The sequence below is a fragment of the Diplotaxodon limnothrissa genome, linkage group LG17, assembly GCF_057381915.1.
Source record: "Diplotaxodon limnothrissa isolate DT_005_m linkage group LG17, D_limnothrissa_male_GT1.1, whole genome shotgun sequence".
Classification (NCBI taxonomy): Eukaryota; Metazoa; Chordata; class Actinopteri; order Cichliformes; family Cichlidae; genus Diplotaxodon; species Diplotaxodon limnothrissa.
In genome coordinates, this window is record NC_140612.1 from 911,882 (window position 1) to 929,198 (window position 17,317).

At 42.3% G+C, this 17,317-nt stretch overlaps 1 protein-coding gene across 2 annotated transcripts; it reads right to left on the minus strand.

The window, feature by feature from the left end:
• Positions 1 to 718: 718 nt before the first annotated feature.
• LOC146614411 (uncharacterized) lies at positions 719 to 16,957 on the minus strand. 2 transcript variants are annotated; one of them, XM_085375928.1, is made up of 6 exons: positions 16,659 to 16,957; positions 6,576 to 6,772; positions 6,429 to 6,498; positions 6,257 to 6,347; positions 5,967 to 6,076; positions 719 to 2,532 (listed from the first exon to the last, which is right to left on the minus strand). In XM_085375928.1, the coding sequence occupies exons 1-6, from the start codon at positions 16,798 to 16,800 to the stop codon at positions 2,195 to 2,197; spliced, it is 948 nt and encodes a 315-aa protein (XP_085232054.1). In that variant the 5' UTR covers positions 16,801 to 16,957; the 3' UTR covers positions 719 to 2,194. The 2 variants fall into 2 exon arrangements, with proteins under 2 accessions (XP_085232054.1, XP_085232053.1); XM_085375927.1 differs by having other exon boundaries at positions 6,576 to 6,775.
• Positions 16,958 to 17,317: the final 360 nt, after the last annotated feature.

Genomic DNA, 17,317 nt, shown 5'->3' on the forward strand with positions numbered 1-17,317 from the left:
ACCTCTCTTATACTCCCAGAGTGCTCTCTAATGCACACAAAGTTTGCAGACTATCAAGGATCAAACCTCTACCAATCTACAACTAATTATAAAACTCTAAGCATATATAAGTAGATATTTCTAAGCATAAATGACAATCAACAATACAAAAACTAACAGTTTCCGTTACGGATCGGGTAGCGACAGTGACAGACCGCATTTGGAGTACACTTCGGATTGGGACAGCCGTCGTCGCGTCGCTGTGACGTAATAGGTCTTTCAATGCGTACTCCGAAGCGTGCGGTCGCTGGATTGGGACACAGCCTCTGTCTCGAGCCTTGCTGTTCTCATATTGTTCCCTGCCACTGAGAGTACACCTTGGATGGTTCTGTAGAGAACAGCTGGTTTATTCTCCTGCCTTCTCTCTCTCTGGCGTATCTCTTCAAGCAGCTGGCCAAGGCTGTGAGTCTTGGCAGTTTTATATGTGTGTGTCGCACCATTGATGAAAACTTCTTTATAAGTGACATGAAGGCGAAAATATCGAATGATCCAGCATCGTTTCATATTCACTGAAACTCCGAAAACAAGCAGAACCAAAGAATGACATTGAATTATTTTTATTTCATTCTAAGCCGAGCCAAGTTTAACGACTCAGCAGACACACAAAACACACAACCTTCATTACACAAATGTTAATATGCATAATAGGAACATAACAATATGAAACATGTAAGTAGGTTAAGGCAGACATTAGTGCTTTCCAAAACGTGTTGATGAGTAGTTGGTGTCAGAACTGTGACGTCTTGTTTTTTTATTTCTTCACATATAAGGCAAAGTCGTGCTTTGGTCTGACAACAGACAGTAAAGACCATCGCTCAGGGCAGCCTCTATTATTTTAAAGTCATTCGATTCATTTTACTACATCGGCATTAGTCCCACATGGAGCAAATTTAGATGCAAACCACACACACATGCTTAATATAACCATAGCTTCATTTGTGGAAGTACTACTTGCCATTAGCTCATATCAGCAAAAAGACAGAAGAGAAGCTGCCTTCAAACTACTGAGAACCCAAACGCAGTCTGAGGTGCACAGGAGCCTCGTCACAGTAAGCTCTGACTGTTAAAATGTCATCAGATAAATATTTAAATAAATAACAGCAAGAAGAGGTAAAGTGATGACTCGTGCTGACAGAAATGAAACATAAGGTCAAATGTTTCTATCATACCAGGTGAGGGTCATTGTGGCGTGCATTCACTGCGTACACACAAGGAAGTCACACATGCAATGTTTTCATGTATAAACAACTTTCCACACGTTGGACATATTTTTAGTTCCAAAAGGATCCAGCAGCAGCACTTGGTCATTTCCATTAGCACAGAGGGGATTTAGATCAACATGTTCTTTATGGGGAAGAAATCCTGAAACTATCAGACTCCGCACGAGCGCAGCTAAACCCAGCTGTCAAATCACAACTAGGCCGAAAGCAATCTGAGGGTGGCAGCACAGCCCTGCACTAGAGTCCGGTCGTCCTGCTTCATGGTGAGAACAACAAGCGCACAAGCAGACACGGTGCTTTGTCTCTGCAGGCTGAGCAAACAGCCGGCACAAGCTGCCCCACTGGTAGGTAAACACAACGTGTTTGCATTTAAATATTCAAGTAAGAGCAAAATTAAAATGAATGTCAGGAGTAGATCCGATCAGTGTATAAAAAGCTTAAACAAACTGTTGTCTCTAATTTTCGCTACAGCACAAAGAAGAGAAGCCAAATGTGCGGTGGCTGAGTCTGTACAGGCGACAGGACGCAGACAAAGTTAGACTGCGTAGCATCACTGACAGACTCTGTTAGGATGCAACAGGATGAATTTAAAAAAACATTTTAGGAACATGGAAACTCCTTAATGGGAATCTTTGAGCCTCGTTGAACCTTTTACCTTGTGTAACTGCAAACTGGCACCATTGACTTTATAGGCCGAACTGACTACAAGCTGAATCTTGAGTGTCTTTGTTGCTAAGATTCTTTAAATTCATGGTGGAGCTGAGGAGAAAACAAGATCAGACCAAAGTGCCATCTCCATCTTCGGGAACATGTTACCAGGCTTTCTTTTCCTAAAGACTCTATCATACGTCTTGATGAATATGCAGACAGGCTTTTGGGAAACATCTGAAGCATTTTTAAAGAATAAATATTTGTAATAATGTCACAGTCCAGGTTCATTCAGGCCTGTTGCGTCGCCTGAGGCCGGACACGAGCTGCTCCGCCCCAATCTCCTCCGTCTCACGTGAGGCTTCTAAAGAGGGTATGAGCTCCGAGTGTTCCCACCCTCCTTCCTCCTCTTCTTCCTCTCTGTCACATTCTTCCACTGTTTCGTCTCCATCATATTCCTCTGGTCTCACTTCCTTCGTCTCTTCACCTTCTGCTTCATGCTTAATGTCTGAATGCTCTTCAGAAACTCTTGCAGTAGGCTCTGCTTTCTCGCTGGACGGCTGCTTGTCTGAAGTATCACTTGCCCCAAGGGACTCAATCAGGTCGTCCAGATTACGCTCGCCACCTGGAACAAAGAAGCTGATTAAAGAACAACATTTCTTCTTGTGCACGTACCGGAGAGCCAGCAATAAGCTTTATGAGTCAGGACTACACATGACATTGCATGTTCCACTCAAAGATATTTTTGTGACCAGTTCAACACCTCGACTTACTCAAGTTTGCCAAACATTTACAGCAAAGTTGTAGCAAATTTACTGAACAGTATTTCTTATTTTGCACCTAATGTGTGTGATAGGAGGAGCGCCTAGAGTTTCAAATCTCTGCCCTCTCTACTCCGCGTGCTTAGAGCCACATGTTTTCATTACTAACATTATTGAAACACAGCAGAACTGAAGTGAACTTGATGACAGGAGGACCAAAATCTGCAGATATCTTGTTTTTACAGCGAGCGGTGGATTTCAGTGTTACATCTCTCCGTGCCTTTTCTCAGCAGTGTGCACACAGAGCAACTTCCTGTGAAAGGTGGTGTCAGTCAAAATGCAGCTATAGCAGGGCTGTATTAGTGCGTTCGATTGTGTGGCTGCTGGTTAAATTCATATGCACAACATTCTCAAACCAAGCTGTCCTCTTTGCATTTGACAAGACAAAGACAAACAATTTTATAAGCCAGAAGTGAATCGAGTGCTGTCACTCCGTTTCACTCTTTAATTTGTAGTAATAATAATGTTACAGCGTCGCGGCACAGAATTCAGTTTCAGGCTAAGAAAGAAAAGGAGACGAGATCAGATTCCTTAAAGAGTATCTGCTGTGATGGCGTTTTGTTGCTCCGACAGTCTAAATGTCCATGCTGCGATGATGCAGGGAATGACAGGTTAGTGCGGCTGCTCCTCTCCGTCAGCTCTGACGCCAACACTGAGCGTAGTATTTCTGCTTCGACACATCACACGTGTCAGCTGATTATCTGCAGAAATGGTTTTTAATAACGAATCCTGTGGTGAGCAGAGTCTCTACCAAAGCTCAGCCACAGGTTTTTAGTTGCTTTGTTTTAAAACAACTAAAAACATCTTTTTAAAATTGCATTTCGTTAACTTTTGTCTGTTTTTGTTTTATACTGTGTCATCTCTGAAGCACTTTGTGATCTTTTATCTATGAAGGTGCTATATGAATAACATTAATGACTTTTATTCAGCCTCCTTTCATGTATCTACACTTGTGTAAACACACTGATTTCAGAGTAAAGGTGCATTTTTACTCTACTCGCTCCCTCATTTGCTCCCCAGGTTGCTCGTGGCAGATTGCTGTTCGTTAACGAAGTAAACGAGTTACCTTTGTTTGTTTCTAAATGTGTGAATGAGAGACTGGCCCCACTCTGTAGATGAGACACGCCTGCCTCTGGCACAGCATAACTATTCATCGCTGTTGAAAGATGATCGCAGACTGACTCCATTTTATGTGTCTCGATGTACCAAAGTGGGTTTGAAGATCACATAAACTCAGTTTTGATTTTGTGGAAGTAGAAGCAATGGACAGGATCCAGAGGAACAAATGTCAATTAAAAAGGGAGAGTACGCTCCACCAACACGTGAGACTGTGGAGCCTTCAACTGGAAACTGCTTGGCTGAAATTGGACACCCAGCTGCCATCCACAGAGATGATGCATGTAAAGCGTGAGGTTTGTGGTCAAACAGCAGAGTGCACACTATAAGGGCTTACAGCGAGATCTCCAGGATGTGGCTAAAAATGGTGCAAGAAAAGGCACACAGGCCAAACTGAATCAGACGTGCTTTTTGATTCTCACGGGTGGAGTGGTGGAATATTTGGGTCACACCTTCAGTTTTAGGAAGAGAAACCTGAGGAGAGAGCGACACCAACCAACCCTGCAGCCCACTCTGCTCTGCTGTCAGGTGTGACTGTGGTTGTCAGCTTCAACCACCTGATTTTAAAACACAGCCCACAGTCTACACGCCACACGCAGGATGGATATCGAACAGTGCTGAATGCTGAGTTACTGCAAACCCAACGCTGACCATAAATGCAAAACAGAGAGAAACGAGTCGGCATCCCGGTCCTGACCTGCCTCGCATCAGCCACACACGCCTCTCCTTTCACAGGAGACCTAGAGTTAGACACTGATACACTACACGATACACTACACTGTACAGTGTAGTGTATCGTGTAGTGTATCGTGTAGTGTATCAGTGTACACTACACTGATACACTACACTGTATCAGTGTAGTGTATCAGTGTACACTACACTGATACACTACACTGTATCAGTGTAGTGTATCAGTGTACACTACACTGATACACTACACTGATACACTACACTGATACACTACACTGATACACTACACTGATACACTACACTGATACAGTGTAGTGTATCAGTGTAGTGTATCAGTGTAGTGTACACTGATACACTACACTGATACAGTGTAGTGTATCAGTGTACACTACACTGATACACTACACTGTACAGTGTAGTGTATCAGTGTAGTGTATCAGTGTACACTACACTGATACACTACACTGTACAGTGTAGTGTATCAGTGTAGTGTACACTGATACACTACACTGATACACTACACTGATACACTACACTGTACAGTGTAGTGTATCAGTGTAGTGTACACTGATACACTACACTGATACACTACACTGTATCAGTGTAGTGTATCAGTGTAGTGTACACTGATACACTACACTGATACAGTGTAGTGTATCAGTGTACACTACACTGATACACTACACTGTACAGTGTAGTGTATCAGTGTAGTGTATCAGTGTACACTACACTGATACACTACGGTGCACTGCATCAAGATTTCCTCTCATGGACTGATCTGTGCAGGCGCTGATGTAGAAACATTTCTTTAAGTAATCAGTGATTTATTCAGACTTTTGCACCTGAATTTATTGAGTTTGTGAACAAACTTAGAAGTGCCTCTCACCATGCGTACGAACAAATGTCACCATCACTACAGTAACATCAGCTTTGAGTGATCCTGTATTTCAGCCACAGCCTCTCTTTTAAAAGATGTCCTCGCTGCAGCGTGGACCCTTTTACAAAGCCTGTCTGGGTCACTTTCCCCACTCACTCTTTCTCCTCTGGTGGGTCAGCTCTGCTTATACAGAGACATGTGGGCGTGCCACGTGCAGACAATATGCAGATTCCACAGGCTGGTCGAATTCACTAACATGACACGACAGCAAGAACAAAACAGGCTTTGTTAATGAGGACCATTGTTCTCAACTATCAAACATATCACGCTCCTTCAAACATCGACGATGTGCAGTAACAGTGTAAATCAAACACTGAGAGCGTTCTCCTCATTCGTCAGTAAGAACAATAGAAACTGGGATGTGTTTCTATTTTGCACACAATCTGAAAACAGCAACCACACAGTCTAGAGTCAGGTCTGCAACACCTGACAAATTCACTCTGATCACCACAAAGTGACTGAATTATGCTGCACGGTTAAAAACAAACAACCCACTGGTGGCATGGAGGGGTGGACAGTCCATTCCTCTCTTCTTCATCAGGTACCGAATGGTCTGCAGCTGAGACATGATCTCATTCTTCTGTTCCTGGGCCACCGACTTCACGCTGGAGGAACAAAAGAGAAGAGACGATTCTCACAGGGTCTGTGTTTGTCATAACGGCCGTTTTATTACATGAAACTAAAGTCAGGTGATCAGCTCCACGCCGTCCTGCAGGCGGGTTAGAGTCATGTTTGAGAGCTGTGTGGGGAACACCTGGAGAAACCTGACTGGGAAGGTCACTCACCAGTTGGTCAGCGGGTCCAGCTGGGTGAGGATGGAATTGAGCATCCTCTCTGTCTGTGCAAGCCTTTGTTCCAGCTCGTTCAACTGGTTCTCTGCATGAAAGCAAACACACACGATGGGGAAACCACGACTGAAACCAAATAAAACGTGCAAACACAAATCCTGACACACACCTGCCTCCATGGATTTTTTGGCCCCTTTTGCAAACTTGTCCTTTTGGGCCTTGTCGTCTGTAGACCTGATCTGGAACAAAAACAAACATGACGGCTCAAACTGTAGATGCTATCCGAGACCTGAGGTGCTGCAGTGTACGTAGTTACCTTCAAAAACTTGTATGCTGCAAACACTCCCACTCCAATGGCGTAGAGCGGCATCAGCGTGAACACGTAGCCCTTATTGCTGCTCGATTTGTATTTGTCACTCTTCAGCTCTTGCTCCACCCGTTTCTTCATCTGCTGTAAGTTCTCCGGGGACTGGCCGGCGCCGTTCATATTGATGGGCTGCCCTCGCGCTGGGCCTGCTGACACAACATCGTGACGGACGTCAGAGACACGCTAAGAAATCGCATTCATGGCACATGAGCACCGTTCCAAATCGTTTGTCTTAAAGCAGATAGTGAGGTGAGGGTCAGGGGTGTTACCAACAAGCTAGGGTAGGGGTTTAAGTCACATGTTTACGTAGTGCTGTATGACAGTAGGAGTTTTATAGTGCAATCATCTGCTGTTAAAGGCCGTTCATGCACCACCCTGCTTTTACAGCCTTTCATAGTTTACTTAGTGTGATAGTTCATCTCTAAACAGCTACTTTCAGGCTGTTTCCTGACAGGTGACGATGACAGACAAATGTCAGCATCACATTTTATGGACTGGATTGGAACAGGCACCCATGATCACCATAAGAAGTGTGATTACTGTGTGAAGGAGTCCAATGAGACTGTGTGTGCGTGTGTGTGTGTAAGATTCAAGCTTCAATAATCATATTTGCTAAAGACCTCCTGCAAACAGAAAAGGTCTCCGAGTCATGATGGGCTGCTCGATTATGGCAAAAATGATAATCACGATTATTTTCACTGAAATTGAGATCGCGATTATTTGACGATATTTATTTAACCCTTACGACCTACCATAGAACCAAGTCCACCAGAGCTTATATTATATTTTTACATGTTGTAGTGCCGTTTGTGGGAGCATTTCAATTTGCTATGCAACTGTTATAGCCCATATTTTAATAATATGTATGCATTAAGTGCATAGTAATTACATTAATTGCAAAAAAGTGCAATAAACTACAAAAAATTAGAAAATCGTTTTTGTTTTTTTTACATATATTTCTACTTGGAGAAATTTAAGAGGTTTATCCCTCAAAACTTTAAATACAAAAAAGTTGCAAAAAATAGTTTACAACAACAGGAAATTTATTTTGAGTGTCTTCATAGTTTTATTTTGGAGATACACCAATTTTTATATACTGCAGGAAAAACGAAAAAAAACAATCCTATGATGCAAATTTGCAAAGAAAACAGCAGGTGCATCAAAATAAAATATTTCCAGCAGTGCAATATGAGTCCTAAGCATCACAGAAACTATTCAGAAAAGTCAAACATGACCAGTATAGGCTTTTAAGGCCTACAAGTACAAAAACTACAATTTCCGCGAAAATGACGTCACTTCCGGTTTCGGGCAGGAAATGGCGGACATGCGACAGTTCGCGCTGACGTCTGTTTCACTGTGGGAAGTGTTACGAACAGCTGATCGGATCGGCAAAGCGTGTTTCTGGAATATTATGTTTTTGTTCCTGCAAGAGCTTTTTATGCAGTTTTTGCAAAGCTTTATGTGGAAGGAAACCGTGACCGAGGACAAGCTGATGGCATCAGATGTAAGTACAACTCCTCCGGTTTCATATGCAAAACAAATTATTGCGCTAGCTTACACGGTTCAGGTTCTACAGGGATTTAAAAATAGTTACACAACACGGAGCGTGCTGCTCTGACCGGCTTTAAAGGGTTAACAATGACTTTAAAAAAATAATATAACATAGTGTGCAACACCACTGAAGTTTTTTTTACCTCTCTTTTCAACCAACAGCAGTCACTCTCCTCTCCAAATAACTTCTGCTTAGCTTTCCGAGCTTCCCTCGGGTCCTCTTAATCAGCGGTCTCCAACCTTTTTTGCGCCACGACCGGTTTATGCCCGACAATATTTTCACGACCGGCCTTTAAGGTGTCGCGGATAAATGAGGGAGGGGCTAATAATCGGCTCAGTCATTTTTAATGATCGTTGAAAGCCCAGATCGTAATCGTGATTAAAATTCGATTAATTGAGCAGCCCTAATGTCATCACCAGCCGACCCGTCACACGTCGTGCAGCATCCTCACACTCTGCTTCCACAGGTCCTTTCTTGGCACCCTCTCATATGTTTTCTCTACACAGTACACAACAAGTGCACAAACATACACATAAGGAACACGTAGACGACGATGTGTAGACGATCAGTGTCAAACACTGTGTGCGGCAGTACTCTGCAACTAGACACCGGTGCTGGGAATCTTGACGCTCCATTTGGCCACAGATTTGAACTGACCTCAGTCCTAATGCCACTTAATGGGGGCAACACATATAATCATCATCATCATCGTTTAAGCCACATCTAATGTGCTGCTACATCACCACATCCGTCACCTCTTCCTCTAGCATGTGGAAGGCTTTTCAGAGCAGGTTGCTCCGTTTGCACAAAGCTGTATGAAACCCGGGAGGACGTCATTTCACACGGGAAGCTTTGCCCTGCAGGGCCTTTCAAAGGTTTACTGCTGTTTTTGACAGTTTCTGGGAGGCTGAGAACTTACACTGCACTGTTGGAAACAGTTTTGATGCTGTTTTGTTGCAAATTGTGCACAATAATGTTTATTTTCATTTTTCTTGCAGTTTATCAAAATGAGTGCATCTCAAAAATGAAACTATGAAGATGCTCAGAATAAATTTTCTATGCTTTGAAACTATTTTATGCAGCTTGTTTTGTATTTACAGATCTGGGAGATCAAACTCTGAAATTTCTAGAAATATGTGTAAACAAACAAAAACTATTTTTGGAGTTTATTGTTTTTGCAATTTCCTGTAGACTAATTACACATCATTACAATTTGGGATATACTGCTTGTATTGATGTATAGCAACTTGAAAAGTCCAAAATGGCACTACAGCATGTAAAAATGTAAAAATGCAAAGCTCTGGTGGACTTGAATAGAATAGAATAGAATAGAATAGAATAGAATAGAATAGAATAATCCTTTAATTGTCCCACAAGGGGAAATTTGGATGTAACAGCAGCAATAAAGACAAATACAAACAAACAGTACACAGGACACAGAACAGAAACATACACAATTTTTACATATTTACATCAAGGACAATGGTTACTATAAACAGTGAGTACTGTACAGTTATTAAATTAAATAAAATTAACTACAGATAAGAGGCAAAGCAGGTTGTAGTGCGAATCGGTTAATAAAATAAAATAGTGCAGTTACAGATGTAAACATCTATGTTTGTTAGGAGCAGTTCTGATTGTGCAGTCTGACAGCTGCAGGGAGGAAGGACCTGTGGAAACGCTCCTTCATGCATCGAGGATGCAGCAGTCTGTCACTCTCTCTGCAGCAACATCTGCATGCATGGGAGGGGGAGACTCTGTCCATCAGAGATGTTATTTTGGCCAGAGTCCTTCTGTCTCCACCACCTGCACTGGGTCCAGGGTGCATTACAGAACAGAGCTGGCCTTCCTCATGAGTTTATCCAGCCTCTTCCTCTCAGCTGCAGATAAACCGCTGCTCCAACATACAACACTAAAAAATGACAGATGCCACCACAGAGTCATAGAAGGTCTTTAAAAGCGCTCCCTGGACTCCAAATGACCTCAGCAGGTAGAGTCTGCTCTGACCCTTCCTGTACAGAGCATCAGTGTTGTGGCTCCAGTCCAGTTTATTATTCAGGTGAACACCCAGGTACCTATAGGAGTCCACTATCTCAATGTCCACTCCCTGGATGTTCACCGCTGTCAGTGTGGTGGGTCTGCGTCTCCGGAAGTCCACCACCAACTCCTTGGTTTTCCCGGCGTTGATCAGCAGGTGGTTCTGCTGACACCAGTCCACAAAGTCCAGAGTCCACTGTCTGTACTCTGAGTCGTCCTCACCTGTGATGAGGCGACTATGGCAGAGTCGTCAGAGAACTTCTGTAGGTGGCAGCGTGGGCAGTTGATGGAGACGTCTGCGGTGTAGAGGGTGAAGAGGAACGGTGCCAGCACAGTGTGGGGCCCCCGTACTGCAGACCAGCCTGTCAGAGACACAGCCCTGTGTCCTCACATACTGTGGACGTTCTGTGAGGTAGTCCAGTATCCACTGGGACATGTCCACTCTTCCACAAGGGTTAAAGGGTTAACCAATGAACCCTACGACACCACACACACCCAGTCCACACAGACAGCCTGATGGTGGAGTTGATCTCAGGACCTTCATGCTGTGAGGCAACAGTGCTAACCACCACAGACAGATGAAGGCTGGGGTTTTGAGCACAGTGGAGAAGCAGGCAGGTTTGTGGCTGTGCAGAGCAGCCACAAACCTGCCTGCTGACCCTGAGCACAGGAGTGTGGAGAACTCACCATCCAGGCAAATAAAGAGTGGGCAGAGCAGCCAAAGGTTTGAGGGCTGTGAGCAGGTGAAGCTGCAGACTGAGGCGGAGCGCTGGATGAGAGACTGCAGGTTCTGGTCAGACGTGGCTGAGATGATGAACTCTACTTTTACAATCATTATTTCAAACGTGTTTCTTACATTTTTGTAGCTAGCTGTGAAGTCAGTATTAAAATGTAGGCAGTGCTCTGGTTTTTATCTTTAATCCCACACACTAGAGCTGCTCGATATAACGATATATATCGGATGATGATATAAAAACATCTATCGTTTCATTTTACGCTATCGTTTGTTTCGTGGTGTCGTAAAATAAACTGTTTGCAGTAGAGCTGGGCGATATAAGATTTTTTCATATCACGATATGTTTTTTTCATTTCAGGCGATAACGATATCTATCACGATATATGCCAAATAACTATATTTGTAAGATTTAAATGTGCCGTTGCTCACAAGTAAAATGTGAAATAATCAGCAGCTTGTTTTTAAATATTTATTTCCCATAATAAGTTCAACAGGGTAGATGTACTTAAGGAACATGAGACTTTTTCAGATAAATAAAGGCAAATATTGCAAACTACACAAAAGGCAGCCGCTAAAGCGTTTAAGTTTCAAAATAGAACAAACGAAACAGACTAAACTGTCAATTCCACTTAGAAACAAAATATTAATTCTAAAAATAAATCTTAGTTTGTTTTACAGAAGAACAGACAAAACTGACTAACTTTTGTCAATATCAAATAAACTGAGAACTAAAAGGAAATTCTCAATCTCTCCTTGTTGTATAGCTGAGCTTTTCAAACAGTTTTAACAGTTACTTTAGTCTGACAAAAGCCGAATGACGAATTAGCGCTTCCAGTCAGAGACTGAGGCTACGTCCACACGTACACGGGTATTTTTGAAAACGGAGATTTTCCGTTTTCGTTTTAAAAAAATAATCCCGTCCACACTTAAAGGCAGAAATGAAGGAAAACGCTGCTATGAACATGCCAAAGCAGCAGGTGGCGCTAGATTCCTAACCGTGCAGAAATGTTGGCCAATCAGAAGTCTAGAAGCCTCGGTGGGAAAAAGTAAACAAAGCTGGGGCATAGAAGCAGAACCGAGTCGTATGTGTGGAGGGACAGTAACTGTGTGTATATGTAAGCATTTAAACACTGCAGAGAGTAGAATTAACAGTATTGTAGAAATTCATTTCACCGAAACAATAACGTGGCGCACAGTGTGACGTCAAAAAATGCGCACACCTTTGACGCTGCGTTTTCTCCATTTTTCTAGTCCACGCGTAAATGCAAAAACTGAGTTTTCAAAAATCTTCGTTTTCAGTGACCAAAGACGCCGTTTACGTGTAAACGCATAGAAAAATCTGCGTTTTCAAAAATACCCGTGGACGTGTGGACGTAGCGCATGCACCAGTTTATTGTATTTCCAGACTTGCTTTCGGCACAATTTACAGTGAACGCTACTCTGTTTTTTGTCAGACTTGAAATTAGGGCTGCTCAATTAATCGAATTTTAATCACGATTACGATCTGGGCTTTCAACGATCATTAAAAATGACTGAGCCGATTATTAGCCCCTCCCTCATTTATCCGCGACACCTTAAAGGCCGGTCCGTGAAAATATTGTCAGGCATAAACCGTCCGTGGCGCAAAAAAGGGTGGAGACCGCTGATTAAGAGGACCCGAGGGAAGCTCAGAAAGCTAAGCAGGAGTTATTTGGAGAGGAGAGTGACTGCTGTTGGTTGAAAAGAGAGTTTAAAAAAAAAAACTTCAGTGGTGTTGCACACTATTTTATATTATTTTTTAAAGTCATTGTTAACCCTTTAAAGCCGGTCAGAGCAGCACGCTCCGTGTTGTGTAACTATTTTTAAATCCCTGTAGAACCTGAACCTTGTAAGCTAGCGCAATGATTTTTTTTTTTTTTTGCATATGAAACCGGAGGAGTTGTACTTACATCTGATGCCATCAGCTTGTCCTCGGTCACGGTTTCCTTCCACATATAGCTTTGCAAAAACTGCATAAAAAGCTCTTGCAGGAACAAAAACATAATATTCCAGAAACACGCTTTGCCGATCTGATCAGCTGTTCGTAACACTTCCCACAGTGAAACAGACGTCAGCGCGAACTGTCGCATGTCCGCCATTTCCTGCCCGAAACCGGAAGTGACGTCATTTTCGCGGAAATGTAGTTTTTTGTACTTGTAGGCCTTAAAAGCCTATACTGGTCATGTTTGACTTTTCTGAATAGTTTCTGTGATGCTTAGGACTCATATTGCACTGCTGTAAATAGTTTATTTTGATGCACCTGCTGTTTTCTTTGCAAATTTGCATCATAGGATTGTTTTTTCGTTTTTCCTGCAGTATATAAAAATTGGTGTATCTCCAAAATAAAACTATGAAGACACTCAAAATAAATTTCCTGTTGTTGTAAACTATTTTTTGCAACTTTTTTGTATTTAAAGTTTTGAGGGATAAACCTCTTAAATTTCTCCAAGTAGAAATATATGTAAAAAAAACAAAAACGATTTTCAATTTTTTTGTAGTTTATTGCACTTTTTTGCAATTAATGTCATTACTATGGACTTAATGCATACATATTATTAAAATATGGGCTATAACAGTTGCATAGCAAATTGAAATGCTCCCACAAACGGCACTACAACATGTAAAAATATAATATAAGCTCTGGCGGACTTGGTTCTATAGTAGGTCTTAAAGGGTTAAATAAATATCGTCAAATAATCGAGATCTCAATTTCAGTGAAAATAATCGTGATTATCATTTTTGACATAATCGAGCAGCCCTACTTGAAATAGCCGAAATACCTCCACACTACGGAGCTTCTGTGGCTCTTCCGTTCGACAATCTCTCCGGCATTGGAACCATCATCTGTTTTCTCCTCTGTAACCTTCGGTCACGCTCGGTTGATTTTTCTAGTCGGCGCACTCATTTCCTCCATTACGCGCTGGCTGCTTCCCAAACAAATACACATGTGCGGCTTGGCACTTGTGCTGTACGTAACAAGTCACGTGACGCTGCGGCTGTGATTGGTTCGGCTCTGCGCTACGTAATTTGGATTGGCTGTTCTTTTTTTTTTTTTTTTTTTAAGAGGACAAGAGCGGTGAGGTCTATCGCGATAGTTTAATTTTTCTATCGAGAAAAAGTTATATCGCGATACATATCGTTATATCGCCCAGCTCTAGTTTACAGCTATATTTTTTCATGGTTCTGATGTCACTGTAGTGGTTATATTCATTTCTTAAAGTTCTCTCTTTCTCTTATATTTAATATAACCACACTACAGACGGACAAGCGCCTGTTTTTATGAGTTGTCGTTAGCAACAACGACGGTAAAACCATCGTGTGTCCGCTTGTTTATGTTCCACATAAACCTTTCACAATAAAGCTCAAGATCCTGTTGAGACTTTTCAAAATAAATGGAATCACATGAAAGAGCAGATTATTTACGGATGAGAAGTAAAAAAGAGCCGCCAAGTGCTAAAAAATAAACCTTAGACTCAAACGTTAGAACAGGCTTCTCCCCGCAGCACGCCGTGTAATAAATACTCACAAAGAAAACGGCGCCGTTACAACTTATGTCTAAAAATGTATCGTTTCATGCATCGGTTAGACCAGCGGTCCCCAACCTGATTCGTCATTCGGCTTTTGTCAGACTAAAGTAACTGTTAAAACTGTTTGAAAAGCTCAGCTATACAACAAGGAGAGATTGAGAATTTCCTTTTAGTTCTCAGTTTATTTGATATTGACAAAAGTTAGTCAGTTTTGTCTGTTCTTCTGTAAAACAAACTAAGATTTATTTTTAGAATTAATATTTTGTTTCTAAGTGGAATTGACAGTTTAGTCTGTTTCGTTTGTTCTATTTTGAAACTTAAACGCTTTAGCGGCTGCCTTTTGTGTAGTTTGCAATATTTGCCTTTATTTATCTGAAAAAGTCTCATGTTCCTTAAGTACATCTACCCTGTTGAACTTATTATGGGAAATAAATATTTAAATCAAAACAAGCTGCTGATTATTTCACATTTTACTTGTGAGCAACGGCACATTTAAATCTTACAAATATAGTTATTTGGCTTATATCGTGATAGATATCGTTATCGCCTGAAATGAAAAAAACATATCGTGATATGAAAAAGTCTTATATCGCCCAGCTCTACTTTTAACTCTTCATCATGGTCGTCTTCTTTAACAAAGACATGTTTTGCATCTGTTAGCTGTTGTGTTACTTGTTATACCCTTTGTTTATTAGGCTTCTGTCATATTTTAACTTTAAAATCTGTAATGACAAGGATTCAATGAAAATGAACAACTGAGCTTCATCAAGAAGACGATGTATGTGCCATTACTGCTGTTGTGGTAGTTCTAGTGTATAAAGTAGCTGCCTTTTTGGAGGCTTTGACCTGCCAGGGTGTCTTGTTGTTCGGGCTTTATTACCCTTAATTGATAGAGGGTGAACTGGTAATTCTAAATGAATGTGAGTGGGAATGGTTGTATGTGCCTGTGTGTTAGCCCTGCGACGGACTGGCGACCCGTCCAGGCCGTACCCTGCCTCTCTCCGTGTGGTAGCTGGGAGTTGACACTTTATGTTACACGCTATCACTTGTATGTAAGCAAATGTTATCAGTTACGAAGACAGCCCTGCATCAAAGACCTCGCTTTAGTAGCTAGGAGACTGTTGCAGTTGCCCACAGTTTACATGGAAGATGCCAACTTGTCTGCAAACTTTTGCTAACGACCAACGAGCAGATGTAAAATTAGAAAAAGAGCGGCACAAACCAGAAATGGGGAATCTTGGATTTCAAAGTAAAAGCTGAGGCCAATACATTTTAAAAGGTGTAACTTTTACTCTGAAGGTAAATGGTCTCACCGCTGCTAGCCAACTTTGCAGTCGCCATGTTCCCCCTTCACCAACCTGCCAGCGATCAAAGCAATCCTAACTGGGTTTCTGAGACCGCTCCACATGCTTCTTTGCAACCAATGTCACTTTCTCACTGCCACCAAACATTCACCAGCTGGTGGAGGAATGCACATTTTTACCCACTGACTGGTGGGCTCTGGGTCTAGGTGACAGGCCTTCTTCACCTGACCCTCCAGCATGACACGTCCACACAATGCACTGACATCATTAGCAGTTACAGGACTGCAAACCCTGTAACTCTTTTGTCCTCCTCCTACAAATGAGGGCTTCAGCCATTTTTCAGCTGGATTTCTCAGGACACACTTTTTGCCCCATTCTGATGTTTCAAGTGAACGTTAACTAAAGTTCTGCAGTCCTGTAGAAACACATCAATGATGATGAATAACTGCATGAATACGCAGGTGTGCGGCTAATAAAGGCACGTGTATTTTGGGATGGAAGGACATAATTCATTAATGGCCTCCACGGCGTCACGGATGAAGGATGTCACAGACATAAATACACAAACTCACATGTGTGTACAGATCTCCACCAATCTGTCATTTCATTAGGAATAATGTGTGTAAGCTGAACCGACCGAGGGTGGATCTGATCGCACTTAAACATAAATAAGGTAGAAACACACAGAGAATGTGTAATAACTAAGTTTCTCTGGAAAATTTAATATACTCGCTTTTTCCCCTCACGATAACTAGTACAACGTGAACCTCAAAGCAAATGTGGAAATCAAGCCAAATCTCGCGATAACTAGAGCAAAGTGAACCTCAGAGTGCCCAAGAACCAGTTGTATATTGCTACCTTTTCTGCTGTGACGAGCGTCCAGTTTGGCGTCCTTCGCCGCGGTCCCGCTGCCAAAGCCGTACAACCGCGGCAGCACGACAAACATGAAGAGCACGCCCGTGAAAGCCAGAGCGACTTGTTGTGATGTTGACAAAACCATCTTTCCGTAAAGCCGCGGAAGGAAGGAGCAGCGTAGCAGGCAACTAACGCTGCTAAGTGCTAAGAGAGACGCGAAACAGTAACCTCACACAGTCAGGCCAACGAGAAAACTCTCGGTAACTTGCATGAGTCCAAAACTCAGCCCGCTGCTCTGCAAAACAAGCCTCCCGGAAGCGGACGTTTTCTTCTTCTTTTTCCTGGTTTGGGTGGAGGCTGAAGAATGCACCGTAGTGCATTACTGCCCCCTACAGGAAGACAGATGAGCAGCAAACGTGAACAATGGCTCTTGTCTTAATTCAGACATGAAATGAAGCGATATTAACAGCCATGATAGTCACAGAGTAATACTTGGCCGAGGTGTTGTATTTTATTTTTGTAGTAGACTTGTTTTTATCCTGATGTTGCTGTCATTCGCTACATCGATCACTACGGCCGTCTTCTTCTGTTTGTCTACCACCACTATGTTGGTTAGCCACCACCATTTTGTCCGTCTGTATCTGGAAGTCCCACAGGATCTT